Here is a 25,623-nt window from a genome sequence, read left to right on the forward strand (position 1 = left end):
TATGCCCACTTATCTTTTATTAAAAATGATAGTTTGCAAGGCAGATTGTATAACACAGGGGGAACAACAATATACAAATAACATGAACATGATTAAAAGCAAAAACACACAAAACATTTTTTTTTTATGTGAACATATCCCCCATCTAGTGACATTTAAAAGCCTAACTAATGAAGGTATTGGGTTGCCTGACGACACCCTGAACCTAATTCCACTGCTCTATTCATCGATACATACATTGGCTTCAGAAAGTATTGATACCACTTTGACCACATTGTGTTTCAGCCTGAATTCCCCCCCCAAAAAATTCACCCCCATTTACACAAAATACACCATAATGACAAAAGTGATAACATGTTTTTAGAAAATGTATTAAATGAAATACCTAATTTACATAATAATTCACACCCCCGAGTTAATACTTTGTAGAAGCACCTTCGGCGGTGATTACATCTTTGAGTCGTGTTGGGTATGTATGTATTAGCGTGGCACATCTGGATTTGGTGATTTTCTCCCATTCTTCCTTGCAGACTTTCTCAACCTCAAGTTAGATGGGGAGTGGCATTGAACAGCAATCTTAAAGTCTTTCCACAGATTTTCAATGGGATTCAAGTCTGGGCCACTCAAGGACTTTCAGTCTTGTTCTGAAGCCATTCCAGCATTGCTTTGGCTGTATGCTTGGGGTCATTGTCCTGTTGGAACATAAATCTTCGCCCCCAGTCTAAGGTTATTTGCACAGCTTCTCATCAAGGATTTGCCTGTATTTGGCTCCATTCATTGCTCCCCCATCCTTTCAAGCCACCCAATCCCTGCCGCTGAATAGCATCCCCACAGCAGCATGATGCTGCCATTCATGCTTCACGGTAGAGATGGGTGATGAGTTGTGCCTGGTTTTCTCCAGACATAGCGCTTTGCATTTGAGGTCAAAGAGTAAAAATTGTCTCATCAGACCAGAGCATCTTTTGACTTATTCTCTCAGTCGATCACGTGCTTTTTTGCAAACTCCAGGGGTGCTGTTATGTGCCTTTTTCTCAGGAGTGGCTTCCGTCTGACCACTCCCGTAAATCCCAGGTTGGTAAAGTCTGTAGAGACCGTTGGTCTTTCTGACAGGTTTTTCCATCTCAGTCAAGGAACTGTGTAGTTCTGTCAGAGTGGTCATTGGGTTCTTGGTCACCTCCCTGACCAAGGTCCTTTTTGCCCGGTTGCTCAGTTTGGTCGGATGGCCAGCTCTCGGCAGTCTGGGTAGTTCCACATTTTTTAAATTTCCCAATGAGGGAAACCACTGTGCTCTTAAACTTTCAACACTCTAGAAATAGTTTTATACGGTACCTTTTCCCAGATATATGCCTGATCACAATTCTCTCTCGGAGATCTACAGACAGTTTCTTGGACTTTATTGTATAGTTTCTGCTCTGACAAGCACCGTCAACTGTGGGACCTTATATAGACAGGTGTGTTTCTTTCTAAATCATGTCCAAACTATTTAATTGGCCACAGGTGGATTCCAATTAAGTTGCAGTGACACCTCAAGGATGATCGAAGGAAATCGGATGCACATGAACTCAATTTGGAGTGTGAATACTTAAGTAAATTTGATAACATTTCAAAAAACATGTTTTCACATTGTCATTATGGGGTAATGTGTGTAGATGGATGAGAAAAAAAATCTATTTAGAATTCAGGTTGTAACAACAGATTGTGGAATAAGTCAAGGGGTATGAACTTTCTGAAGGCGTTGCCATCCTAGAAGTTATTTGTGTGACTTCAAAATTAGAAGAATTGTACAAACTAATTCATCAGTGATTGGATAGTCTAACAAATCTTAACCACGCAAAGTATAAAAGTTGATAACGTCATCATGCAGGCCGGCGCTGGCCCAACCTATCAATTTCTGGGACCAATCAGAAAGGTCAGAATGTGTTCACATTCTAAGGCAAATCCAGACTCATTGTGGAGAAGAAACGTCAGTTGGCTGGATCGATGTAAATGGGTAGCCAGGCAAGGTATTGGGCTTTGTCTGTAGAGTTCAGTGGTGTATCTGATCTGTAGATGCCCACCCTGCCTTGTCCTAACTCCGGGTCGCTGATCCCTCATAGGTGGCAGCCAGCTGGAGAATTTGTTTGACCTCTGCAGCTTAAGAGCAAATTTCAGACAAATGTATTCACCCGAAGGTTGTAGTTGGGAACCTTTCATTGGCATCTTTTCAAAGTAGCTGATAAACAAAATATCAACATTAAAGCTGCAATATAACTTTTTGAGCGACCTGACCAAATTCACATATAAATGTGTGTTATAGATCTGTCACTCATCAAAAGCAAGTCTAAGAAGCAGTAGATATGTTCTATGTGCGCCATTTCTATGCTTCCTGTTCTGTCTTTCACTTTTGTACACCGGCAGAAAGTACAATATTTTTTGTTCTGGAAAATATATTTCATAACGGTATAGATGGTACCATTGTACACTATACTTGCTTGTTTTGTCACATAAATTGAAATTAGGTAAACTATTTGAATTTCAGCAACCAGGAAAATGGTGGAGAGATTTCTGCATTGTGCATCTTTAATACAATATAGCTGACTAAAAATCTCCAATGGGGAAGGCCCATAATTTAACAATGACCGCTATTGATAGTATACTTGTTGAAACAAAATATTAAAACACATTTAAAATAAGACTTTTGAAAAAAAGAAATACTTCAATGAAAACAGTAATACTCAGACTTGTGTATCAGCAAAAGTCTGTCTATGTGTATTTTCTAGTCTGTGGTGGCAATTCCAGTCCACCTGGTTAGAAATCACATTGACTGGGTGGGTCCTGCAATACCAAACACCACTTCTGCATTATAGATCGAGGAACTCTGAGACACCAGAGTAGTGCCTCTTCTCGTGCCGTTTTCTGTCGCCATCTTGGGAGAAGCGTTGCCCACAGATAGAGCATTGGTATGGTTTCTCTCCAGTGTGAACAAGACTGTGTCTCTTCAGTGACTCTTTTCGAAAGAATCGTTTTCCACAGTCTCCGCACTGATGATTTCTCTCTCCAGTATGAACCCTCCTCACGTGTCTCACCATGCCATCTATGCGAGTAAAAGTCTTTCCACATTCCAAACAAGGAAAGGTTGCTCTTTCACCAGAGGTATGTGTTAGTATATGTGATTTGTACGATTTTGTATATGCAAAACTCTTCCCACACTCAGTGCAGTGATATGGTTTCTCTCCCGTGTGTACTCGCATGTGTATTTTAAAGTTGTGAATCTCCTTTCCACATATTGTGCAGAGAAATTTCTCTCTTTTTCTCAAATGTGTTCTCCTGTGTCTTTCAAAAAGTCCCTTGTACAAGAACTGCTTGTTACAGTCAGGACAGTGGAGGATCTCTCGGTGTACTAAAAAGTGTGCTTTCCAGTCAACCAGGTCTGAAAACCTTTCATCACACTTTGAACAGCGGTAACTTTTCTTGTGTGTTAACTGATGTTTTTCAAGCTGTTCCAATCGGACAAAGCTTTTCACACAGTCAGAGCAGCGGAAATTACGTTCCTCCTTCATATGTGTTTTTTGGTGTGACTTAACATGATCTAATCGTGCAAAACTTTTGTCACAGTCAGGGCAGTCGTAAGGCTTCTCTCCTGTATGTGTTCGCTGATGTCTTATAAGACGATTCTCTAGTCTGAAGCTCTTACCGCAGTCGGAGCAGATGTATGGCTTCTCTACAGTACTGAAACTCTCTGTCCAGTTATCAGAAGTATCTTCAGGATCCTCTTCATTCACCTGCGTTGTTTGGGGTAGTCGCTGTTTTTCTGAGTGTCGATTCTTTCGAACTGAACTTTCGTAAGGGGAGTCTTTGCCTGGATGTGACTGGCCCATTTTTTCCCCTGGTGCACTAGCTCGCATTTTACTCTTCTGCCTGCCTCTGCTGGCTGTTCCCTGCTGTGTGTGCACACAGTCTACATTCATTTCAGTTTGATGGTTCAGTGTAACATTATGTTCCTCTTTTATATGTATTTTTTGGTGTAATTTAAGATTATCTAATCGAGCAAAACTTCTCTCACAATCAGGGCAGTGGTGAGGCTTCACTCCTGTATGTATTTCTTGGTGTAATTTAAGTTTGTCTAATCTAGCGAAAGTTCTGTCACAAACAGGGCAGTGGTGAGGCTTCTCTCCTGTATGTGTTCGCTGGTGTCTTATAAGATCCCTCACTTTTCTAAAGCTCTTACCGCAGTCAAAGCAGTAGTGAGGCTTCTCTCCTCCAGGACTGAAACCTTCGATCCACTCATCAGAGTCATCAGTATCTAGGGGCTCCTCTTCCTTCTCCTGCATTTTTTTGCTATGTGTTGGTGTTCTCTTTCCTGGAGCTCTAGCTCGTATTTTACTCTGCTGCCTTTTACTCTCTCTGACTTTGCTGAATGTTCTCTGCTGTGTGAGCACACAATCTACATTGGATGCACTGCTGGAAGCTTTGAAGGTATTGTCCAGCTGGTGTTTTTCAAGCTTCTCCAATAAGACAAAGCTTTTCGCACAGTCAGAGGAGTGAAATATGTGTTTGTCTTTTGCATGTATTTTTTGGTGTGACTTAAGCTTATCTAATCGAGCAAATCTTCTGTTGCAATCAGGGCAGTTGTGAGGCTTCACTCCTATATGTATTTCTTGGTGGATCTTTAGCTTATCTAATCGAGCAAAACTTCTGTCGCAATCAGGGCAGTGGTGAGGCTTCTCTCCAGTATGTGTTCGCTGATGTAATTTAAGCTTATCTAATCGAGCAAAACTTCTGTCGCAATCAGGGCAGTGGTGAGGCTTCTCTCCGGTATGCGTTCGCTGGTGTCTTATAAGATCCCTCACTTTTTGAAAGCTCCTACCGCAGTAGGCGCAGTAGTGAGGCTTTTCTCCTCCAGTACTGAAGCCATCAGTGTCATCAGTATCTAGGGGATCTTCTGCATTCTTCTGCATTGTTTGGTGTTGTTGTGGTCTTTCTGAGTTTTGATTCTTCTCTGATTGGCACTGGACATTGGCTGGGCATTGATGTTTGCTATGTGAAAGCACACGGTCTTCATTTTCCGTGCTGCTGGCAGCTTTGAAGATATTCTCCTGCAGGTCCTGTTGCTTTTCCACAATTTCAGTTTGACGAATGCGTGTGACAGCTTTATCCAGTGTGAGTTCTGGGTCCATTTGTAATTGCTTGGACAGTCTCCTGTCAAGTAAGCCTGCGACTAGTCTGTCTCTTATCATCTCACTGAGCAGAGCTCCATAACCACAATGTTCTGACAAACAATGAAGTGCAGAGATAAAATCATCAGCTGTCTCTCCTGCTTCTTGTTGTCTTTGGTTGAATTTTGTTCGTTCTAATATTACATTCCTTCTAACTGCCAAATGTCCATCTTGCTGCTCATTATTAGAACTGTGGAAGTGTTCCCCCTCGATCAGGTTGTCATCTTGCAGGTCTTCTGAGGTGTCCATCTCCTCTGCCTGGAAATACATTTTAAAATGGCATAATTACCAGTAGGCCTAGTATCATCTGTGTTCTCTAAAACATCATTTTGTAATAGATGTAGTCTACTTTTCAATACGGTCCAAATTAGAATAGATAGCATTCAATAAATAGCTAAACAAATAACTTTGGTCTATACATTTTTACAGTAGTAGCTAGTTCTAATCATTTGTAATACCTAGCAGTATCAACATTATAATGTATTGTTTTTCATTAGGTCTAGAGCTCACCATAGCATAGGCTACCCAGTGGGCATCAACATTATAATGTATTGTTTTTCATTAGGTCTAGAGCTCACCATAGCATAGGCTACCCAGTGGGCATATGACATGATAAAGACGTCTTTTTCCTGTTTGAAATTTGGTCAGGACGTATTTTTCATGGCATCTTTTTTGACGTCATGAAAAATTATTCTTATTTGGGTTGAAATCTGACTGATCTACTGACCAGTTATCTAAAGCATGAAACAAACTGAGAATCTCACTGCCGATAGATATTTATCACTGAGGGAGGCCTTCTCTTGCAAGAACAAAAGCGGCACCTGCTGCGTGCCATCCCGGTAGCGACAAACCTATCGTTTCTACTTGTAGAATCGCAATACTTGTCAGTGGCCAACAACTTGACTTTAACCCAATCGGAGAGCATGAATCCCCACTTGGGGGACCAACAGGACTGAGAACAAAAAGGGAAAATAGGAAATTGTCTCCGTACATCCACGCATGAGCCAGTCACGCTTCAAATGCAATGTATGCTATGGGATGGTAGCTAGCTAAGTGCACAGACACCACTGCTTATTACATTACACATCAAATCTCCTATTCGTGGTCAGTATATATCAAGCCCAGAGCAGACTTGTTTAGAAAGAACCGTGTGTTTGAAAGAATAGAGTTGTCTGACTCTCTGATGCAGCGGTCCAGTAGGTGCGGAGTAGAATGAGCTGCTTATCAGCTAACTAGCCAACTTTACATACTATAGAAAACCAAAGCTTTGTTGACACGAGAGTTCACGGAGCAGCCTGTTAATTACAGGATGTTGACGGCTGTGCCATACAGATGACAAAATAGCTGGGAAGAGATTTTTGAGGTACCGATTCCATGGTACAGGGTGTATGAGTTAATATATAAAACCACGCAAGATTCAAGACTTCGTGCTTTCCAGCTAAAATTATTATATAGTATTCTTGCCACCAACAAAAAGTTGAATATTTGGGGCATACAATCATTGAAGCTCTGCCCTCTGGTAGCCTGTTTCTCGTCTCAGGAATGGCTAAAATGCATAATATTGTTCTAAAATTGACCATAGAAATAGTACTCTTGGGAGATTTGGAGAGACCGGGTCAGTCAATTACTAATACTCTTAGTAAAAGTATTTATCTTCAACTCGCAATCTGTGGAGTCGATAGAAATTGTAGGTTAAACATCTAATCAAATTTTATTTCCCATATACACATGGTTAGCAGATGTTAATGCGAGTGTAGCGAAATGCTTGTGCTTCTAGTTCCGACAGTGCAGTAATATCTAACAAGTAATCTAACAATTCCCCAACAACCACCTAATACACAAATCTAAAGGGGTGAATGAGAATATGTACATGTAAGTATATGGATGAGCGATGGCCAAGCGGCATAGGCAGGTACAATAGATGGTATAACGCGACTCAAGACTAGAGCATACGGGACCTATTTTCTCTCCATATCCTGATTTCTACCGCAAGCTCTGGACATTTACACCTGGATCTTGCAGCTTAGCTAGCTGCTATCCGAGTGACTATTGGCTAACGTCGGTCCCGGAGCAAACATCAACTATTCCGGAGCTAGCCAGCTGAATAGTTCCATCAGTCACTCCTGGGCTACAATCACCTATCCGGACCATCACGACTGGACTACCGACATTTGTCTGTACATTATACCTTGTAGCTATTTTATAGCCCCCAGAAACCTGCTCCTATTACTCTCTCTTCCGGGCGTCCTAGACGACCAATTCTCAGAGCTTTTAGCCGTACCCTTATCCTACTCCTCCTCTGGTGATGTAGAGGTGAATCCAGGCCCTGCAGTGCCTAGCTCCACTACTATTCCCCAGGCGCTCTCTTTTGATGACTTCTATAACCGTAATAGCCTTGGTTTCCTGTATGTTAACATCAGAAGCCTCCTCCCTAAGTTGGTTTTATTCACTGCTTTAGCACACTCTGCCAACCCGGATGTCCTAGCCGTGTCTGAATCCTGGCTTAGGAAGACCACCAAAAACTCAAATCTCCATCCCTAACTACAATATTTTCAGACAAGATAGAACGGCCAAAGGAGGCGGTGTTGCAATCTACTGCAGAGATAGCCTGCAAAGTTCTGTCCTACTATCCAGGTCTGTACCCAAACAATTTGAACTTCTACTTTTAAAAATCCACCTATAAAAAACAAGTCTCTCACCGTTGCCGTCTGCTATAGACCGCCCACAGCCCCCAGCTGTGCTCTGGACACCATATGTGAACTGATTGCCCCCATCTATCTTTAGAGCTCGTGCTGCTAGGTGACCTAAACTGGGACATGCTTAAGACCCCAGCCATCCTTCAATCTAAGCTTGATGCCCTCAATCTCACACAAATGATCAATGAACCTACCAGGTACCACCCCAAAGCCGTAAACACTGGCACCCTCATAGATATCATCCTAACCAACTTGCCCTCTAAATACACCTCTGTTGTTTTCAACCAAGACCTCAGCGATCACTGCCTCATTGCCCGTCAGTAGAGGATGCCTGGTTATTTAAAGAAATGCCTTCCTCACCTTCTTAAATAAGCATGCCTCATTCAATACATTTTGAACTAGGAACAGATATAGCCCTTGGTTCTCTCCAGACCTGACTGCCCTTAAACAACACAAAAACATCCTGTGGCGTTCTGCATTAGCATCGAACAGCCCCGTGATATGCAACTTTTCAGGGAAGTTAGAAACCAATATACACAGGCAGTTAGAAAAGCCAAGGCTAGCTTTTTCAAGCAGAAATTTGCTTCCTGCAACACAAACTCAAAAAAGTTCTGGGACACTAAAGTCCATGGAGAATAAGAGCACCTCCTTCCAGCTGCCCACTGCACTGAGGATAGGAAACTCTGTCACCACCGATAAGTCCACTATAATTGAGAATTTCAATACGCATTTTTCTACGGCTGGCCATGCTTTCCACCTGGCTACCCCTACCCCGGTCAACAGCACTGCACCCCCCACAGCAACTCGTCCAAGCCTTCCCCATTTCTCCTTCTCCCAAATCCAGTCAGCTGATGTTCTGAAAGAGCTGCAAAATCTGGACCCCTACAAATCAGCCGGGCTAGACAATCTGGACCCTTTCTTTCTAAAATGATCTGCCGAAATTGTTGCAACCCCTATTACTAGCCTGTTCAACCTCTCTTTCGTGTCGTCTGAGATTCCCAAAGACTGGAAAGCAGCTGCGGTCATCCCTCTTCAAAAGGGGGGGGACACTCTTGACCCAAACTGCTACAGACCTATTTCCATCCTACCCTGCCTTTCTAAGGTATTTGAAAGCCAAGTCAACAAACAGATTATCGACCATTTCGAATCCCACCGCACCTTCAAGCTGTGATACAGCCCGACAGGATGCTCTCAATTGTGTCATTTGTAAAAGTTTGTAAGGGTTTTAGGTGACAAGCCAAATCTATTCAGGCTCCTGAGGTTTTTCACCACACTGTTTGTGTGAGTGGACCATTTCAGTTTGTTTGTGATGCGTGTATGCCGAAGAACTTAAAAAAACTTCTACATTTTTTACTTTCCACCTTCACTTCTGTCCCTTCGATGTGGATAGGGGGGGTGCTCCCTCTGCGGTTTCCTGAAGCCCACGATCATCTCGTTTTGTTAACGTTGAGTGAGAGGTTGTTTTCCTGACACCACGCTCCGAATGCTCTCACCTCCTCCCTGTAGGCTGTCTCGTCATTGTTGGTAATCAAGCCCACTACTGTTGTGTCATCTGTAAACTTGACGATTGAGTTGGAGGTGTGCATGGCCACGCAGTCATGGGTGAACAAGGAGTATAGGAGGGGGCTGAGCACGCACCCTTGTGGGGCCCCAGTGTTGAGGGTCAGCGAAGTGGAGATGTTTTCCAGTGCTTGGCCACCCACTCAGTTACCGGTGACCTTTTCAGCCACATCCCAGCGAAAGGAGAGAACAGAACCACCCCTCCTTAAATCCATAGTCATTGACAGTAAGTTTCAAATGTTTTTTTCTCTGATACTCTGATCTTCAATGTGTAATGATTCCTACTAACCAGCTTGGTAAGAGCTAGGTTTGTACTAGTCAGAGTTGAGGACTCTAGTGACATGACTTGGACTCGAGTCAGACTTGAGTCACAAATTTGATGACTTGAGACTCAACTTGATATAAAATAACTAGACTTGGAGGCTCAAGACCTGGGACCTTGGCTTGAGACTGATGACTTGAAATTATCTGGCCAGGTTTTGTAACATTTTGTCACTAATTTTGTGGCAGAGTCTCCATGGATTCCCCTAGCAACAAAAAGTGCAACATATTGGCTATTGAAACGCACACTTGGTCCTCTGATTGGACCAGCAAACTTAGCACAGGTCAGCACAGGTCCGGTGAGCTAGTGAACAGATTGCTGTACAGCTATTGGATCGGGGGCAGTCAAACGTCAATTTGTAGGGAGAGAGGATTGCCATAAATAAATATACAGCTCCAAAAATGGTTTGGTGATCAAGAATATTAACTGTTTACTTTGCAAGCTCACCAGCAATGTGGCATCAAGCAACAGTTAGGCCTACTAGCATGGTAGGCGAAAATTGCTTGAAATTGATTATTTACTTATGAAGCTTGCATTTTGTATTTTTTGTAAAAGCTGCTGTGTGTCACTTTTTGGTCAACCCAACCAAATTCACATAGAAATGTGAGTTATAGATCTGTAATTCTCATTCAAAGCAAGTCTAAAAAAAGAGGTAGATATGTTCTATGTGCGCCATTTCCATGCTTCGCATTCTTAAGTTTTGGCAGAGACTCACCCGTTTTGGCAGAGCGCCACACACACACAAAGTTTGGACACACCTACTCATTCAAGGGTTTTTCTTTATTTTGACTATTTTCTACATTGTGCGCCACCCTATGGGACTCCTGGTCACGGCCGGTTGTAACCCCAGGCTGTAGTGACACCACAACTCTGTGATGCAGTGCCTTAGAGCGCTGCACCAATCGGGAGGTGCACCTTGCTCTTTAAATTAGAATGTATTTATTACAATTTAATTCAATGCATAAAGCCTTATAGGTATTTAGGGAACATGATATATTGCATCAGAAAGACAACCAAGTTGTTACTAGCTTACATATATTTTTAAGTGAGAAACTGTTAGGTTTCAGATGTGTCACATGCACTTATTTAAGTCTTTTTAAAAAGACTATCATTTGCCGTGTACAAGATACCAAATTTTTGGCTATCACACAACATAATACTTAAACTGGAACAACCCTCAGTAACAGTTGCCCAAAAATAACTGTGCGCAAACCCTATCCCCAAATATTATAAATGAGCCCCCGCCTCTAGCTGGGCGTGGGCTAAGACGTCAGCTTCAGTTCGGCTGGCACCTAGCCGAACCCGGCTAGCCGAACCAGTGTGCTTGCATACTCCCTTAAAAAGACATTCGCTTGAAAAACAAGAAAAAAAGCGACAATAGTACTGTTTGTCCATTTTCAGACACCCAAAAATAGTCAGAGATCTTAGTCATGCAGTTTTACATCTAAGATGTTTGGTGCAGTATTTTGCAATTAAAAAATGAGCATGAAAACAAGTAGTCTCTCGTTGAATGACAACAAAGACTTTATTGAAGAATCCCCACTGTTGACCAATCGCAGACGAAAGGGCGTAGACGTCGGCTCAGAGCTTCAGCTTGCCTCTAGAAAAACATTTGTGTGCCCAAACAGCCGAATGAAACCTCACCGAAGTCCAAAACGTCACAAAATAATATATGCACAAACTCTACTGAACTGTATCGCCTGGGAAGCATGCGGATGCCTTTAGCCCATGCTGGACTTGGTGCGGCCCGGCCCGTGGCGGGCTTGGTGCGGGCCGGCCCGCGATCTGCTTGGTGCGGGATAACCGGAGTTGGGCTTGTTGTGAGCTAGCCTGTGTCGGGTAGGCTTGGTGTGGGCTAGCCGTTGGCCACCTTGCCCACCGAATGGGGTCATGTTTGCTGGGAAGTGCATATACAGTGAATTCAGAAAGTATTCAGACCCCTTGATTTTTTCCACATTCTGTTACATTACAGCCTTATTCAATCTACACACACTAGCCCATAATGACAAAGCGAAAAACAGATTTTCAGACCCTTTGCTATGAGACTCGAAATTGAGCTCAGGTGCATCCTGTTTCAATTGACCATTCTTTAGATCTTTCTACAACTTAATTGGAGTCCACCTGTTGTAAATTAAATTGATTGGACATGATTTGGAAAGGCACACACCGGTCTATATAAGGTCCCACTTTTGACAGTGCATGTCAGAACAAAAACCAAGCCATGAGGTTGAAGGAATTGTACGTTGAGCTCCAAGACAGGATTTTGTTGAGGCACAGATCTGGAGAAGGGTACCAAAAAAATTATGCAGGATTGTAGGTCCCCAAGAACACAGCGGCCTCCATCATTCTTAAATGGAAGAAGTTTGGAATCACCAAGAGTCTTCCAAGAGCTGGCTGGGCAATCGTGGGGGAGAAGGGCCTTGGTCAGGGAGGTGACCAAGAACCCGATGGTCACCCTGACAGAGCTCCAGAGTTCCTCTGTGGAGATGAGAGAATCTTCCAGAAGGACAACCAACAAACGATTGTTACACTCAGTTACTCCAGCTCTGTCAGGAGGAATGGGACAAAATTCCCCCAACTTATTGTGGGAAGCTTGTGGAAGGCTACCCGAAACATTTGACCCAAGTTAAACAATTTAAAGGCAATGCTACCAAATGTATTTATTTATTTTATTTCACCTTTATTTAAAGAGGTAGTCAAGTTGAGAACAAGTTCTCGTTTACAAATGCGACCTGGCCAAGATAAAGCAAAGCAGTTCAACACACACAACAACACAGAGTTGTTACACATGGAGTAAAACAAACATACAGTCAATAATACAATATAAAAATAAGTCTATATACAATATGAGCAAATGAGGTGAGAAGGGAGGTAGGGGCAAAAAAAAGGCCATGGTGGCAAAGTAGCAAGTAAATCACTGGAATGGTAGATTTGCAGTGGAAGAATGTGCAAAGTAGAAATATAAATAATGGGGTGAAAAGGAGCAAAATAAATAAATACAGTAGGGGAAGAGGTAGTTGTTTGGGCTAAATTATAGATGGGTTATGTACAGGTGCAGTAATCTGTGAGCTGCTCTGACAGCTGGTGCTTAAAGCTAGTGAGGGAGATAAGTGTTTCCAGTTTCAGAGATTTTTGTAGTTCGTTCCAGTCATTGGCAGCAGAGAACTGGGAGGAGAGGCGGCCAAAGTAGGAATTGGTTTTGGGGGTGACCAGAGAGATATACCTGTTGGAGCGCGTGCTACAGGTGGGTGCTGCTATGGTGACCAGCGAGCTGAGATAAGGGGGGACTTTACCTAGCAGGGTCTTGTAGATGACCTGGAGCCAGTGGGTTTGGCGACGAGTATGAAGCGAGGGCCAGCCAACGAGAGCGTACAGGTCGCAGTGATGGGTAGTATATGGGGCTTTGGTGACAAAACAGATGGTACTGTGATAGACTGCATCCAACTCATTGAGTAGGGTATTGGCTATTTTGTAGATGACATCGCCGAAGTCGAGGGTCGGTAGAATGGTCAGTTTTACGAGGGTATGTTTGACAGCATGAGTGAAGGATGCTTTGTTGCGAAATAGGAAGCCAATTCTAGATTTAACTTTGGACTGGAGATGTTAGATGTGATTATGGAAGGAGAGTTTACAGTCTAACCAGACACCTAGGTATTTGTAGTTGTCCACATATTCTAAGTCAGAACCGTCCAGAGTAGTGATGCAGTGATCGGTTGAAAAGCATGCATTTAGTTTTACTTGTATTTAAGAGCAGTTGGAGCCCATAGAAGGAGAGCTGTATGGCATTGAATCTCGTCTGGGGGGTTGTTAACACAGTGTCCAAAGAAGGGCCAGAAGTATACAGAATGGTGTCGTCTGCCTACAGGTGGATCAGAGACTCACCAGCAGCAATAGCGACATCATTGATGTATACAGAGAAGAGAGTCGGCCCAAGAATTGAACCCTGTGGCACCCCCATAGAGACTGCCAGAGGTCCGGACAACAGGCCCTCCGATTTGACACACTGAACACTGAAGTAGTTGGTGAACCAGGCGAGGCAATCATTTGAGAAACCAAGGCTATCGAGTCTGCCGATGAGGATGTGGTGATCGACCTGGCCAAGGCTTTCGACTCTGTCAATGAACACGGCTGCACAGTAATGTCTCTTATCAATGGCGGTTATGATGTCTGAGCGTGGCTGAGGTGCACCCATGACCAGCTCTGAAACCAGATTGCATAGCGGAGAAGGTACGGTGGGATTCAAAATGGCCGGTAATCTGTTTGTTAACTTGGCTTTCGAATACCCTAGAAAGACAGGGTAGGATAGATAGGTCTGTAGCAGTTTGGGTCTAGAGTGTCACCCCCTTTGAAGAGGCAGCTTTCCAATCTTTCAGAATCTCAAATACTAATTAAGTGTATATAAACTTCTGACCCACTAAGAATGTGATGAAAGAAAAAAACAAAAGCTGAAATAAATCATTCTCTCTACTATTACTCTGACATTTCACATTCACATTCTTAAAATAAAGTGGTGATCCTAACTGACCTAAGACAAGGAATGTTTTGGGCGATTAAATGTCAGGAATTGTGAAAAACTGAGTATTTGGCTAAGGTGTATGTAAACTTCCGACTTTTTTACTTGACTTGAAAAAAACTTGTTAAACTTGGGACTCGGACCTTGTCACTCGCTTGTGACTTGAATAATAGTGACTTGGTCCCACCTCTTGTACTAGCTATGCTGATGATCATGAACGTTTTTTTCTCTGCATCAGGTCTCATAATCTCCATTAAGTGTGTTGGTAAATTTTAATATTGGTGATCAATATCAGAAAGTTTTGTCATCTAGGTCTGAAAATTTAGAGCCATGAATTGGAAAGCCTCACATCCACCCTCAGTAACAAACTGGAGGACTGAACTATTTAGCTACATCCCATTAGACTAGGCTATATATTATAAAATCAAAAACATAAACCAGACATATGACCGAATTTGGAAACCGTATGTTGACCATCTTAGAAAATGTGCTGCATAGTGGGTGTTATGTTTCTGTGTTGTTGTTTCTGAATAGCAGTTTGTTTTGGGATTAAATGTTTTCAGTAGTGTTTTGTTTGTGGATCCCTCAGTGAGAAGGAATGTATGCGGATTTGTGTGTATTGACACTGTGAGAATAAACTTCACTGAAATATTAAAAAAACAACATTTTATTGTCTCTTTACACATACTTAAAGTTTTGCATTTACCCTTCTTTTTTTTTAAGACTGCCAAGCTGTCCACAATTGGGGGGAACCTCCGCCCGGGACAATGTCCTCAGGATTAATGGAGCGCTGTGTTTAGAAAAAGTTGTTTGAATATTACAACATGTATGAGGATTAAGCACAATTTCATCCTTTAGAGATGAGGTACACATTTATTATCCAACTACTGTCTAATTTTGATATCCTCTTTTAAAATGTTTCAGACTGATGACCAATGAATGAACGTCCCACTTCAATATGAATGGACAGAGGAGAAAACAAGCCTTTTCTACCACTTGTGTGTGTTCCATTGTAGTTGGTAAGAAAATGTGAGCAGTTGAGACATTGACAACACGACAGGTTTAGCAGATTCTGCCTGTTAAAGATATTTTACTGGGTGTTACTGTTCTGTCCTGCATGCCCACATTATGCCAATCGTTCATTTATTTTCATCTCGTTTAATGCTTACAGTAAGTGTCATGAAAAGCCAGAAAACTCACAAGGTTGATGTGTTGCCGGCCCTCTGGAAAGTCCTAAAATGTGCCACTGACCTCCGTGGTGGAGTAGGACGCAAAGTTGCTATTTTCTTTCTCACTAAGCTATAACAGCCACAAACGTCTTTAACTAGTCCCATGGAAATAGTTTTAGCCAGCTGAGTTTACAAAGTTTATTCAGAAAGGTCCTTTTCTAGTTATTTTTAAATCTCAAATGGATAAAGTTGTAATGTGCTGATTCTCTTCACTGCAGATCTGACCCATCACACGATTCTTCAAGAGGACCACTACGCTCCAGATCGCCTTCTGTGCTCAGAGGTCCTTGATGAGGATCTTCCCCATCACACAGCTCTTATTAATCATTAAGAAGATAAAACAATGGGCCTTTATATACTGTGTCCCAGTCGTTCTACTCATGTCTGTGGGTGAATTATGATACAACTACTGTATGCAGATTTGCAAAAAAATAGATTTGTTTTCGCCATTTCTTGATCTAATTTAAAATGCAAGAATATGTTGCAGAATTTAACTTTAATTGGTGCCTATGGAAACAAATAGAAATGTAATGAACAAAAAAAATAATCCAACTTTATCCTCAGAAATACTTTTTACAGTAGGTAATAAAATGTAGTCAAGTGGTCATTACCAGGTTGATGGTTTTAACTATAGCACATAATATAGTGGTCATATTTATGACCAACTGGTCCTATGGTGGTCAGTAAAATACGTCATACTATGGTCAGCAAAAAGACGTAACAAAAAAAACATTCAGTTTGCGACCAGAATAAGACGTCATAGTCTTTTCATCCAGGTTTGGCCCACTGGGTAGTGATCTAGGCTAGAAAAGGTTAATTGACAATAGAAGTAGTATTTTTACCTGTGGATAGTCTGACTTCGTCTCCTTGTGTTTTATGAAGCCAGACAGCCAGGACAGTGTGGTGAGTATTTGTGTTTGTATTCCTGATGCTGCACCCCCACTCTTCCCCTTAATTTTCCTCCTCAGTCTGACATATCTGTCTCTCAATTTCTTCCATTTCGTCCTGCAAACCTGTTCTTCTACTCTCAGAGTTTGGGCTATCTCCTTCCAGCTGTTGCTGGTTATTGTGAAGTCTTTATAGTCTTTCAATGAGGTGTTGTACAAATGATTGTACCTTCTGACCTCTTCAATTAGCTTTTCCTCGAAACTTGCGTCGTCCTGAATCTTGCTTGTTTTAGAGTCATCAGTATAATGGGGCTCATCTTCATCTCGGTTCTCATGCATTGTTTGGTTCAGTCCTTCCTTCTCAAGTTCCGCCATTTTCTCTGAACTGTATCTGAACAGAAAGGGTGCGGTGTAAACCAGAGGATGCAAACCAACGAAGTCTGTTATGTTATTCTATGAACAACAGTTTTGTTTGCTTCTGCAGGTAGCAATTGAAGCTGTTGGTTTGATTTGATATAAAGAGAAAAAAAACATCTCACACGATCCAAAGCTTGTTGTTGCAACTGCACACCTATCCCACTGTCTACGGTCTGCTATTCCTCTCTCCACACCAGACGCAGTGTGATCAGGTTTAGAAAGGAACAAGACAAACACAAGCACCTAAAAAAAAAAAAACGATAACGACTCTAGCTAACTATTTTCTGCAATCGTTGGCACTTGAGAGTTGGCATTTTACATGATCCGATATGCAAATCACATGCACGGCGAAATGTCGTAAAAGGCATGCAGACGTTTCACTTTACGTCTCAATGCCGAGTATGGAAAGTCAAAGGGGCCAATAAGTGTGTCATCACTAGTTACCACACCCAAAGTCAAAATGATGTCTAAACCCCGCCTATTTAAAACATTTATATGTTTAAAATCTGATTTTATACCTAAACTTAACCACACTTATAACATTTTGCTTAAACCTAACCATAAAATAGGACCAAAAAGTACATTTTGTTTTATGAATTTTAACTCTAGACAATTTGAATTTGTGGCTGTGGTAACTAGTGGCAACCCCAAAAAGTGTGCAGAAGAGAAAACAGGGGAGAACGACCCAGTGGGTAAAAACTGGTTAAAAAGACCTCAGTATGATGTTTTTTTTACTATGTCTTATTCTGGTTGAAAACTACATTTAATTTTTTACGACCACCAGTTTGTGATAATTCTGACCACTATATTATGTAGCTTACTGGTCATAGATAAGACGTCATCATAGTAAATACATAATCATAATCTGGTAATGACCACCTGACTACAACCTATTATCAACATTCTTAGAAAAAAAGGGTTCCAAAAGGGTTCTTTGGCTGTCCTCATAAGAGAACCCTTTTCGGTTCCACGTAAACCCTTTGTGTTCCATGTAGAAATCTCTGTGGAAGGGATTCTACCTGGAACCAAAAATGGTTATTCAAAGGGTTCTCCTATGGGGACAGCCGAAAAACCCCTTTAGGTTCTAGATGACACCTTTTTTTCTAAGAGTGTACTGTAAAAAGTATTGCAGATGATATTTGGATATTGACAACATTGTTCGTTACATTTCTATGTGTTTCCATAGCAACCATAGTCTGCAACATATTCTTATTCAAAATATATCAAGCAATGGCAAGAACAAATCTACATCACCATTTTTTGCACATCTGCATATAGTAAATGTTTCATAATTCACTCACAGACATTACATGCAGAGAAATACTGGGACACAGTATATAAATGCCCATTGTTTTAGTTGATTAATAGGAGTGGTGTGATGGGGTAGATCGTCATCAAGGACCTCTGAGCACAGAAGGCGATCTGGAGCATAGTGGCCCTCTTGAAGAGTCAGATCTGCAGAGAAGATCATGTTGTGGAATAGACACTGGCTGGAATGCGGTTTTAACCAATCAGCATTCAGGATTAGAACCACCCGTTGTATAAAAAAAGTATATAACACCGGATCCAGAGGTTCAAATATTGTCGCTAGCTAGAGTAAAAACATAGTGCCTCGTCCCCTCTTGCTTGGTAAGCTACTCTGGCTCACCAAGCCACCTAATGGATATACACTACAAGCAGTTAGTTTTTTTGTGTATGTGAGCCCAACGCACTGTTTCTCTAAAGAAATCAAATAATTCAAGTCAGAAATCAAGTCAGGAACTTTGGGATGCTGAGTTGTAGTTTTTATTAAGCAAATATTCAATCTAGTCTAACTCAAACGTGGTAATTAACTACAATGACCATAATCCATTTCGATATCTGTTTAGAACATCTTCCCTTGATGTTCTTCTCCCCAACATGACGCTGCTTTACTTACAAATGTAAAACAAGATTGCAGGAGAACAGGGACTATCACAGCAGTCAAATCTTTTCTTCGTTTTTTGTGTACATTTTGAGAAACTGTCTTTGTTTTCCAGCAGTATTGTTGTGTCAACTACCTGTGATCTGTTCCAACTGCTGTATGGAATGTTGACTGATGCACTCCAGCAAGCAGGCTGCCTGCATGCAGAGATCTATTACTGCTTGCAAGTCACAAATTCCAATCCTGTAACGCTCGTCCTCTTCTTCTGACGAGGAGTCGCAAGGATCGGACCAATGCGCAGCGTGGTAAGTGTTCATATTTTAAATATTTTAATGAACACTGGAGAAAAAAAACAACAAACGACCAACACAACACTAAACAGAAAATAAACACCAAGTGGGAAAAGGCTACCTAAGTATGATTCTCAATCAGAGACAACAAACGACACCTGCCTCTGATTGAGAACCATACCAGGCCAAACGCAAAAACACAACATAGAAAACGGAACATAGACAACCCACCCAACTCACGCCCAAACCCATACTAAAACAAAGACATTACAAAGGAACTAAGGTCAGAACGTGACAAATCCAAGCTGGGAACTGATATGCCTCCACAAATTTTGCACTCACTCAGTATTAAATTGACTAAAGAACAGTTTGTTGAATTTATTTAGTTGAGGTTGCCACATGTTTCGGTAGCTAAGACAGATGTAGAAAGAGATGCTATTGGGCCTTGTCCAGACTCTCCCTGTAATACCTCCATTCTTCCTGTCCGACAAGCCTCAGGTGATTGGTGTTAATGATGCAGTTTATGCAAGGACTGCTGTTGTGCCGAACCCCATTACCATTCTATCTGCTGTGCCAACTTCAACTAAATGATTTTCAGTTGTTGATTTGCCTAATGTTATTTTTAGCATTCCCCTGGCATTTATGGTAGTGAGTGGAAGCCCACTGCCGGGCAGTGGGAGAAGATGGAACCAGATGGATTTTGGCTTATTTTGGATTTTTCATCAATTAAATATTTGATCTCAATACTCTTTTCTGTTCCAAAAAAATAGCCAATGTTATACATAGAGTGGACTAAATTAAGTAGACTTTCCCCATTGCAAAAAAATAAAAAAATAAATCTAATTTTCAAATAAGTTATACATTATGTTGGCTGACAATTTGTTAGTTACGCTATCCTTATGAACCACACAGCATATAATTGCAGCAGTATGTACTGGTAGTATAACGTTACTTGGCTACTAATACATAAAACTTGCTACTACATGAACTAAACTCAGCAACAACAACAAAAATTTCCCTTTTTCAGGACCCTGTCTTTCAAAGATAATTTGTAAAAATCCAAATAACTTCTCAGATCTTCATTGTTAAAGGGTTTAAACACTGTTTCCCATGCTTGTTCAATGAACCATAAACAATTAATGAACATGCACCTGTGGAACGGTCGTTAAGACACTAACAGCTTACAGACGGTAGGCAATTAAGGTCACAGTTATTAAAACTTAGGACACTAAAGAGGCCTTTCTACTGACTCTGAAAAAGACCAAAAGAAAGATGCCCAGGGTTCCTGCTCATCTGCGTGAATGTGCCTTAGGCATGCTGCAAGGAGGCATGAGGACTGCAGATGTGGCCAGGGCAATAAATTGCAATGTCCGTACTGTGAGACGCCTAAAGACAGAGCTACAGGGAGACAGGACGGATAGCTGATTGCCTTCGCAGTGGCAGACCACGTGTAACAACACCTGCACAGGATCGGTACATCCAAACATCACACCTGCGGGACAGGTACAGGATGGCAACAACAACTGCCCGAGTTACACCAGGAAAGCACAATCCCTCCATCAGTGCTAAGCCTGTCCGCAATAGGCTGAGAGAGGCTGGACTGAGGACTTGTAGGCCTGTTGTAAGGCAGGTCCTCACCAGACATCACCTGCAAAAACGTCGCCTATGGGCACAAACCCACCGTCGCTGGACCAGAGGACTGGTAAAAAGTGCTCTTCACTGACGAGTCGCGGTTTTGTCTCATCAGGGGTGATGGTCGGATTCGCGTTTATCGTCGAAGGAATGAGCATTACACCGAGGCCTGTACCTCGGAGCAGGATCGATTTGGAGGTGGAGGGTCCATCATGGTCTGGGGCGGTGTGTCACAGCATCATCGGACTGAGCTTGTTGTCATTGCAGGCAATCTCAATGCTGTGTGTTGCAGGGAAGACATCCTCCTCCATCATGCGGTACCCTTCCTGCAGGGCCATCCTGACATGACCCTCCAGCATGACAATGCCACCAGCCACCAATACTGCTCGTTCTATGCATGATTTCCTGCAAGACAGGAATGTCAGTGTTCTGCCATGGCCAGCGAAGAGCCTGGATCTCAATCTTATTGAGCACGTCTGGGACCTATTGGATCGGAGGGTGAGGGCTAGGGCCATTCCCCCTAGAAATGTCCGGGAACTTAGGAACCTTGGTGGAAGAGTGGGGTAACATTTCACAGCAAGAACTGGCAAATCTGGTGCAGTCCATGAGGAGGAGATGCACTGCAGTACTTAATGCAGCTGGTGGCCACACCAGATACTGACTGTTACTTTTGATTTTGACCCCCCCTTTGTTCCGGGACACATTATTCAATTTCTGTTAGTCACGTGTCTGTGGAACTTGTTCAGTTTGTCTCAGTTGTTGAATCTTATGTTATGTTCAAACAAATATTTACACATGTTAAGTTTGCTGAAAATAAACACAGTTAACAGTGAGAGGACATGTCTTTTTTTGCTGAGTTTAGTATGCTTATTGGTCATAGTATGGATATATTTAGTATGCCCGGATGTCGTACTAAATACGTCGAAATATGAAGTATACATGCAGTGGACATTATTTCCGTGCTTTTAGGGCCCATAATGCAATTCTTTCGAAAATGGGAGTGGCTTCACAACGTTTTCAGATTTGAAGAAAATGGTGGAAAATATACAGCTGAAGTCTGAGGAAAGCAGATACAAATTCATTGCTTTAACTAATTATGAAAAATGTTAAGAAAATGTTGAGCAATGTGATAAAGTAAGGACTTTTCAAATAAGTTACGTTACACATTATTTTGGCTGACAATTTGTTAGCTACGTTATCCTTACAAACCGCATAGGATTACAGCAGTAGGTACTGGTATGTTAGCTAGCAACCAAACGTTAGTTGGCTACTAATACATCGGGCTTGCTAGACAGTATTATTAACTATCTGCTATCTAACTAACTACCCAACGTTTATTGACTTGATTATTCACATCATTCTTAGCTACGTGGTATAGTCGTTGTGCGTTTCAATGGACATTGTACATTCTGCCTTTCTACTCCGATTCCTAAAATGTTAGCTAGTCATTTGTTATGCTAACAAGCTAGCAAGTAGTTGCATAGCAACAGCATCAACCTCTGGTAGACAGGAGAAGTTCTAGTACGCTCAATTGAAACGATACCGTTCCTTTACAGTATACTAAAATTAACTAATAGTATGTAGTATATACTCATTAAATATGTAGTATACAGTATGTTAGTACGGGTATTCGAACACAGCTTGGGTGTTTGATTTATTTGATACCATTCCACTAATTCCGCTCCAGCCATTACCAAAAGCCTGTCCTCCCCAATTAAGGTGCCACCATCCTCCTGTGTAGTTACATTTCTAGCTGTATAGTACTGCTGCAGCTTATGTACACTTCAGATACTCCATGTCGTTTATAAGTGCCTATGTTTCATTGATTGCATGTGTTTTGCAGTAGATGTTGTTTAGAGATGGTTCATTCCTGTAGCCTGTATGCACACTTTACTGCTGCGTTTTCATAGTTCACACTACTGTTAAGCAATGGCCAGAGATTCTAGAAGTTTTAGACTGTCCTCATCACTCCCGCATGCACAGTAAAATGTATTACTCCGTGGCACCAGACACAGATCAGCGCTCCACCAGTGTGCCACAAATCTCGCCTGTCGAAGTAATTAGTTATCTTGCTCTCTGCGAGATGTTTACATGTATACTGCTGTAAATACTGTATGTATGCTGTTATGTGAATATCCTTGTATAGATGCTATGCCATTCTTTCCTGTGTAGATATTCCTATTGCATAGCTTACGTTGTTTATTTGTTCTTACCTTTCAGAACCACAAGTCTATCCTATGCACAAAAATACTTCTATGGTGTGTGTGCGCAACTGTGTGGTGGTGACCAAGGTAAAATAAACATTATCGGATATGCAAATGTCATGCACGTTGAAATGGTCGTTGTCCCATGGTCGTTGTCCCAGCCTACCGCTAGCATAGCAGGTGGGAGGCTGCAGCGACACCTGTACTAGTATCTACACCAGTAAACGGTGTCCTTCGCTCCCGCCTGCCCTCACTGTCTTTAACAGAAACCAACAGAAATTTGATTGGCACCGTCGTTAACAGAACAGGTGGAGGTGAAGGACACTGTCTATAGGTTGTCCCTGCCTCCCGCTAGCACAACAAGTGGGTGGCTGGGGCGACACGTGTACTAACTAGCTTGATAGTTAGCGACACCATGTGCTTGCTAGTTAGAGCTCAGCCATGTACTTCTTTTCAGTAACAACCACATCATCAATATTAAGGGACATGGGCAGCTGTGAGGAGTGTTTATTCTCCAGGTCTTTAACCTTTTTCCAGAACTTCTTGGGAGTTAGACCCACAGAGAGATGAATGATGACTGCAGGAATGTCCACCAGAGCTGTTAGAGAATTCAATGTTCATTTCTCTACCATAAGCCACATACAACGTAATTTTAGCACATTTAGCAGTATGTCCATCCAGCCTCAAATCAAATCACATACACATACATGGTGACTGGTCACATACACATACACATACACGGTGATTGGTCACATACACATACATGGTGAGCAGATGTTAATGCGAGTGTAGATAGTTCTGACAGTGCAGTAATATGTAACAAGTAATCTAACAATTCCACAAGTAATCTAACAACCACAGACCACGTGTAACCACGCCAGCCCAAGACCTCCACATCCGGCTTCTTCACCTGCGGAAATGTCTGAGGGTAGGGGGCGCGGGGTGTTGAGTATTTTGTCTGTAATAAAGCCCTTTTGTGGGGCTGACCCCTCCAGTATTTATGCTGCAGTAGTTTGTGTCGGGGGGCTAGGTTCAGTGTGTTATATCTGGAGTACGTCTCCTATCTTATCCGGTGTGAATTTAAGTATGCTCTCTCTAACTCTCTCTCTCGGAGGACCTGAGCCCTAGGACCATGCCTCAGGACTACCTGGCATGATTTCTTGCTGTCCCCAGTCCACCTGACCGCGCTGCTGCTCCAGTTTCAACTGTTCTGCCTGCGGCTATGGAACCCTGACCTGTTCACCAGACGTGCTACCTGTCCCAGACCTGCTGTTTTCAACTCTTTAGAGACAGCAGGAGTGGTAGAGATACTCTTAATGATCGGCTATGAAAAGCTAACTGACATTTACTCCTGAGGTGCTGACTTGCTGCACCCTCGACAACTACTGTGATTATTATTATTTGACCATGCTGGTCATTTATGAACATTTGAACATCTTGGCCATGTTCTGTTTTAATCTCCACCCAGCACAGCCAGAAGTGGACTGGACACCCCTCATAGCCTGGTTCCTCTCTAAGCTTCTTCCTAGGTTTTGGCATTTCTAGGGAGTTTTTCCTAGCCACCGTGCTTCTACACCTGCATTGCTTGCTGGGTTGGAGAGCCCTGACATAGGGCATCAACCACCAGACAGGGTTTCATTACATAAGCTTTAGGCAATTATTTTTATTGCACATTTAGACCTAATTAAACTGATGCATTTGGCAATGTTCAACTTCAATTCACTGGCACTATGAAGAATAGTTTAGCCGTACTCATTGATAGCCTAATATATACTTTAATATACTTTTGGTGAATTTACAGGGCATTGATAGATACAGATTACCAAGATATAGCCTATATCCACAGGTCTGGGTGTCTCTCTGCCTGCCCCGATCCTCTCTCTAGTGTGTGTTTGGGTCTTCGGTCTGTAGCGTGTAGAATAGCTCAGCGAAATACAGCATTGCGATAGCCTATAGCCTACATCTTTTGATTAAATTCTGACTACTTATGCCCCTCCCATCTCTCTCTCCACCATCTTTTTATTTATTTGCTGTGAAAGATACGAAGAAATGGTGTTCTTATAGAATCGTTACCTGCATAGCAAAAATAATTAATGTTAAGGCGTGATGCCTAGCGGAATCAAAGCTTGACACGCAGAAATTGGAGTCGACAGGCTAGGAGTCGAATAATTGATTATTTGAGTCGACTCCCCACTACTACCAGTGTGCAGCTGCCTTATCGTTCGACATTCCTCGTAGAAGTAGTCTTCTTTATGTACCTTCTTCCCTCTTCAATGAGCTTTTCCTCGAAACGTGCGTTGTCTTACATCTTGATTGGCGTAGTCATCAGTATCTTGGGGCTCCTCGTCATCTCGGTTCTACTGCATTGTTTGGAGCAGTGCTTGGTCCTCAAATGCCATTTTCTCTGTGTTTTGTATCCCAAACGAAAGGGGTGCGGGTGAAATCAGAAGCTGAAAACCAACGAAGTCTGCTGTGCTATTGTTTACACCTCCGTTTGTCTGCTCGTCTTTTACTTAGATTTGATTCAAAGTTAAATAATGTTATTCATTTAAAGTCCATCTCACACGATCCTTGTTGCTACTGCACATCTATCCCACTATGATTAGCTATTCGAACCCAGACGCAGTGTGTTGAGGTTTTTAAAACAAGCTTAACTGGTTAGCTAGCTAAACTGCTGGTTGAGGACGAATCTGACTATTTTCTGCAGTCATAGCCACTCTAGAATTACAATTTTACATGACCGGATACAAATAACATGCACATCGAAATGACATA

General features: G+C 42.1%; 1 protein-coding gene across 5 annotated transcripts in view; it reads right to left on the minus strand.

Annotated features, from left to right (window-relative positions):
- The window catches only part of LOC110495751 (gastrula zinc finger protein XlCGF26.1), a 61,846-nt gene continuing 36,223 nt past the window's right edge, over positions 1-25,623 (minus strand). The window contains exons 1-3 of one of the 5 annotated variants that reach the window (XM_021571154.2): positions 16,942-17,199; positions 16,358-16,793; positions 1-5,453 (exon numbers count right to left, since the gene is read on the minus strand). In XM_021571154.2, the coding sequence (XP_021426829.2) occupies positions 2,841-5,453; positions 16,358-16,777 (3,033 nt within the window). In that variant the 5' untranslated portion in view covers positions 16,778-16,793; positions 16,942-17,199 and the 3' untranslated portion in view covers positions 1-2,840. Of the gene's footprint in view, positions 5,454-14,293; positions 15,077-16,357; positions 17,213-25,623 lie in introns of those variants that run through there. The other 4 variants (XM_036952187.1, XM_036952186.1, XR_002469467.2 and 1 more) reach the window with 4 other exon arrangements.

Source organism: Oncorhynchus mykiss, chromosome 18 (assembly GCF_013265735.2).
Source record: "Oncorhynchus mykiss isolate Arlee chromosome 18, USDA_OmykA_1.1, whole genome shotgun sequence".
NCBI lineage: Eukaryota > Metazoa > Chordata > Actinopteri > Salmoniformes > Salmonidae > Oncorhynchus > Oncorhynchus mykiss.